The sequence below is a fragment of the Andrographis paniculata genome, unplaced genomic scaffold (assembly GCF_009805555.1).
Source record: "Andrographis paniculata isolate CXL003 unplaced genomic scaffold, ASM980555v1 Contig66END, whole genome shotgun sequence".
Taxonomy (NCBI): Eukaryota; Viridiplantae; Streptophyta; class Magnoliopsida; order Lamiales; family Acanthaceae; genus Andrographis; species Andrographis paniculata.
The window spans coordinates 3,499,497-3,505,069 of record NW_026137602.1 but is presented as its reverse complement, the minus strand read 5'-3'; the positions used below and the strand labels follow the sequence as shown (position 1 = coordinate 3,505,069).

At 27.2% G+C, this 5,573-nt stretch overlaps 1 protein-coding gene across 1 annotated transcript; it reads left to right on the top strand.

The window, feature by feature from the left end:
• Positions 1-1,646: 1,646 nt before the first annotated feature.
• LOC127262792 (probable N-acetyltransferase HLS1-like) lies at positions 1,647-5,361 on the top strand. The gene is made up of 3 exons (XM_051291616.1): positions 1,647-1,946; positions 2,562-2,713; positions 4,309-5,361. The coding sequence occupies exons 1-3, from the start codon at positions 1,740-1,742 to the stop codon at positions 5,174-5,176; spliced, it is 1,227 nt and encodes a 408-aa protein (XP_051147573.1). The 5' UTR covers positions 1,647-1,739; the 3' UTR covers positions 5,177-5,361.
• Positions 5,362-5,573: the final 212 nt, after the last annotated feature.

Genomic DNA, 5,573 nt, shown 5'->3' with positions numbered 1-5,573 from the left:
TAAATACCAAATATTTTTATTTTTTATTTTTTACATTACTTTTCAAGAATAAAATGAACATTATATTAATTTCTTATACTATATATCTGTAAACTACTAATTTATCTTAATTCACAAACAAAAATTAAATAAAAAATTTATTAGTAAACAGAAAATATATATATATATATTTTTCGTAAAATATTACATGTAATTAGTATTTAAACCAAAAATACAAATAAAACTTTGTTTATTTGTAGATTTTTACAATTCATAAAATATTTTCTCCTAAAAATCATATTTAAAATATTTTTATATTATATTAAAACATTAATTCTACATTCAAAATATTATATCAATCAATTATTTAAAATTTTACTTTCAAAATCCATCCCTAAAAAAAAGAAAAAAAAAAAACCACTATATATATATATTTGTATATATATATACACAAACCTAAAAAGCAACATTATATGGGAAGTAAAAAATATTACAAAGAGGTTCCATATTCGCCGCCACTGCCATAAAAACACTCCATGACAAATGCTGTAATAATAATAATAATAATAATAATAATAATAATAATAAGAATAATAATAATAATAACACATAAAAATAAAAATAATTATATATATAGATTCTCTACCAATTATTGGAACTTAACACTGTCTAGTCAATATTCATTCCCTATTATTATATATCTTTTACAAATCAGATTGATCATAGTTATCCAATTTTAAATTTCAAGAAATTAAAAGCACGAACGAACCCAAACTATTTTATTTAATTTAACCATACACTTACATATAATTTAATTTAATTCATCTCCTTTTGTTGGCTGAATATAAAAATAATAATAATAAAAAAAAGATCTGATTTGGGTAATAATCACTACACGAGTCACAATAATTGGACCACCTTAGCCCCATTTTATTGGCTCTATGAACAGTTTTATTTTATTAATTATTATATAATATATTTTTTAAAAGTGGGATTTCTAGGATGTTCAATTATTTAAATAATCACACCCATATATGCGTGTCTGGATCGGCATATATTTATACATGTTTCAGAATATATTATACTTCCTCCGTCTAATAATAAAGTATTCATTTTTTCATTTTAGTCCGTCCCATAACAAAGTATTCATTTCCTTTTTTTTTAGTAACTGTACTATCTATCTAACATTACAAATACCCTTACAACTTATAATATATTACAGAAATGTCATTACCTTTATATCACACATACTAATAAGATTATTTTAGTCATTTCTACTTTATTCCTACTATATCCCAATATAATACTAATATTTCTAAAATTACGTGAAAAAAACAAATAAATAAGTATCATAATTTAATATATATTATATCATAATTCAACATATATTATACTATATATTAATTATGTGTATAACATATATTAATCTGATCAAATCACTGTTGTACTGATTTAACCAGATCAGCAAAGATTTTGTAAGCCATATATACATATATTTATTTAAATTAAATTAACATATGTGTGGTGGAAGAATATGGATTGTTAATTAAGTGATAGGACCACTCATGTCCTTGTTATTACATTAGAGGGGTGCCACGTCAGCAACCCCCAAAGTTACTATAAATAATGTTTGTGTGGATTTGGAAAGTTTATGAGCATATATTTGGAAAAGCCTAAATACATAACACATACGACATTCTTGGCTTTCCAAAACAATACAATTTTTCCTTTCACATTCTCTCCACTTAAGAAAAAATATTATGATTTTAAAAAAAATCGCCGCTGTCGAGGAGGCGGCTCCGGTGGCGGTGATAGTTCGAGAGTATTGCGAGACGAGAGACAAAGCCGCCGTCGTCGAGCTTGAGCGGCGGTGCGAAATCGGGCAACCGGGAAAGCCCTCGCTCGTTACCGATCTTAAGGGCGACCCTATCGCTCGAGTCCGGAATTTCGTGTCGCATACGATGCTGGTAAATTGAAATTTTTTTATTATCGAATCTCACATTTATAATTATATCGAGTTTTTATTTATTTTTACATATTCATGCTAATAGTAAAGATAGATAGATTCATGCACGTGCCCGTGCGCTGGAATTTTCAATATCATATTCAATAATTATTTTAATGTAGAAATTAAAATTCGATGGCCATGCACGTCGGAATTGTATAGATCAAAATGGAATAGGAAAAATACTTTAAAAATTAATTTTAGTACTATTTATCTATAACAATATGCTCCATCAGTCAACTCCTAAGAGTCACATTTGCCTTTTATATTTCTGTATAAATATATTTTTTATTAGTATTATAAAATATTAATTGAAGTATTTTTTCAATGTTTTCTTAATTTGTACTACGTTTTAATGTATTAATTAATATTCAAAGATCAACATGTAAAAAGTAAATGAGACTCTTAGAGCCTAATAGTGGTAGTATATATTTAAAATATTGTATTATATATATATATTTTTCATAAATTATCACATCAAACCTTCATATTTTACTATTTCTCTAAATAATTCAAAAATTTAAAATTATTTATTTATTTAATATATGTGTATATATATATATATATGTATGTATAGGTAGCAGAGTACGGACAAGGAAGAGAAATAGTGGGAGTAATAAGGGGGTGTATAAAGACAGTAACAAATGGGAAATTAATTAGCAGCACTCAATTGCCTGTGCATGTCAACTTGGCTTATATTCTTGGCCTTAGGGTTTCATCCACACACAGGTATATTTTAATTTTATTTTATTTTATTAATTACATTTCACAACATGCATTTTACTATTTAAGAAAAATTTATAATAATTAACCACAAAATTCTATGTGTATATATATATAATATATTGAAATTTTATATATATATAAAAAAATTGTATGTGATCAGTACATGTGCAAAAGTCACATCTCCGAATCGATACGACGGGATTGACGTCGTCGATTTTTAAGATGTCATATCTGCGTACGTGACAATCATATTTTAAATAAGATTTAAATAAATGACTGAAATTATTATATAAAAATATGGGAGTTTTTTTCACTTGTATTTTTATTTTAATTTTTAGACTATGTATATAATTTATTATAAAATATATTTTTAAATAGAAAAGACATCTAATATCAGTTTATTTAGACACATTTCACTTTCCCATGCTTAGATATTGTTTATAGATTTATATCCATATTTCATTTTATTTTATTTTATATTTTATAATTTATAAATATATTTTTTAGTGGATGTGTCCAAAAGAAAATATCCAAAGTTATTTTCCTAGACAATACTTTCAACATGATGCAACTTGTCCCCCAAGAAAGTACTATTTTATTATTATTATTATTATTATTATTATTGTTTTTTATTAAAAAATATATATTTATTATTTGTTCTTTGTACATGTGGTGCATCTATTCAAGAATTTATTTATTATATTTGAATCCACTAAAAATATAAATAAATAAATAGATGATAAAGAAATTCCATTCATCAGAACAAATTCCATAGGGAATAATCATACAAAATTTACTATTTATTCTTATAGTTAGGATCGAGTGTTACTTTTATAAATATAATATTCCAATTTCATACTACTATATTTACATTTTGGCCCCATTTTTTTTTTTTTTTTTTAAATATGATATAATTTTTTGTTTTTGAAAACTATTTTTTCATTATTTTTGTTTTGAATGAGTTTATGATTTGTATTTAGAAATATAAAAGAGGAAAACCAAGTATAAAATAATAAAAATTTTAAATAAAAAATAATAGTAAAAAAAAAAAAAAAAATTAAAAAGGGAGTATGTTTTTCCATTGGATTTTGATCCTATACTTATATTTGATCATAACTAAGGCTACGTTTAAATATAAAAAAATTAAATAATAAAATATAAATAATTAATGAGATATAAACAAGCAGTTGATGTAATATTTCGAATAAAACTAATGTAATATAAACAAGTAAATTGCCAAAATAAGACTCATGTTTCTAAAAAAGATTACTAATATATTACATACATTTATCATTTTTATATTACCTATACAATTTTTTATTATCTATTAAAAATTTTTCGACTAACTATTAAGAATTTGTTTGATTCTTGTTTGAAATTAATCTGAAATACGGTATTAATTTGAATTTTTGTTTAAATAAAAATTTAATGTTATATTTTGTTAAATGAAATTATCTATTTTTTTATTGAAAAGTTATGCAACATAAATAATATTTATTTTAATTTGAAAAAAAAAAAAAAAAAACAAAGTCTATCTTCGAAACGTTACACACACATATAAACAATTTAATCTTAAAAATTGAAAATTAATTTTGTAGGAGGCTCGGAATAGCTACAAAACTCGTCGAAGAGTTGGAAAATTGGTGCAAAAAAAATGGCGCCGAATATGCATATATGGCAACGGAATGTAGCAACCATCCGTCGCTAAATTTGTTCACAAAAAAATGCAACTATGTCAAGTTTCGAAATCCGATGGTCCTCGTTCAACCTGTACATCGCCACGCGAAGCCTCTACCATCGGATATAGCCATAGTTCGCGTGCCCACATCACAAGCCGAGCATCTCTACCGTCGCGCATTCTCCTTCTCGGAATTTTTCCCTAAAGACATAAATCAATTATTAACCAATAAGCTCAACTTAGGCACCTTCATGGCTTTACCAAAAAAATTTCTCTCTGAATGGAACCCTAATTCTGAAAACTTCGATTTTCCACATTCCTTCGCAATTTTAAGCGTTTGGAACGCGAAAGAAGTTTATAGACTACGCGTAAAGGGCGTGTCGAGGCTAACACACGCTGTGTGTTTTGGGACGAGGGTCGTTGATGCGATGATCCCGTGGCTCAAGATCCCTTCGGTCCCGAATGTTTTTAGGGATTTCGGGTTTCATTTTATGCACGGGCTACATATGGAGGGCGATGACGGGCCTCGGATGATGACGACGTTGTGTAAATTTGTGTACAATATGGCTAGGAAGGACGGTGATTCGAGGGTTGTGGTGGCCGAAGTAGGACAAGCGGATCCGGTGAGAAGATCGATCCCACATTGGAAGAAGTTCTCGTGGGACGAAGACGTTTGGTGTATAAAAAAGCTCGGCGACGAGGGCAATGCCGCGAGTCGGGAGGATTGGTGCAAGTCGACGACCGCGTCGCCCTCGTCGGTGATATTTGTCGACCCTCGCGACCTATGATCCAGCCCGAACCTCGACGTCGGTTTTCGATATATTTTTTTTTTCTTGAGTTTTTGGTATGTATATTTGGAATGTGTAGGTTAAATGTTAAAGTTGTTATCTAATTTCAAATCTTGGTAGATATATGTTGGTTTAGCCTATGTTGCTGTCTTTACTCTCTTTATTCTAATTTAAAATTATTCTCCTTACCATTTTTCGTCTGTTTCATTCAAAATATCAATTTTCTTATTTCTAAAAGTAATCATATACTCTCTCCGTCCCATATCTATCTATCAATTTTTTTTTACACGGAGTTTTTAGAAATATTAATATTATATTGAGATATAGTAAAAACAAAGGTAAAAAGATTAAACTAACCTTATTAGTATTAGTATTGTATGATATAAATGTAATGTTA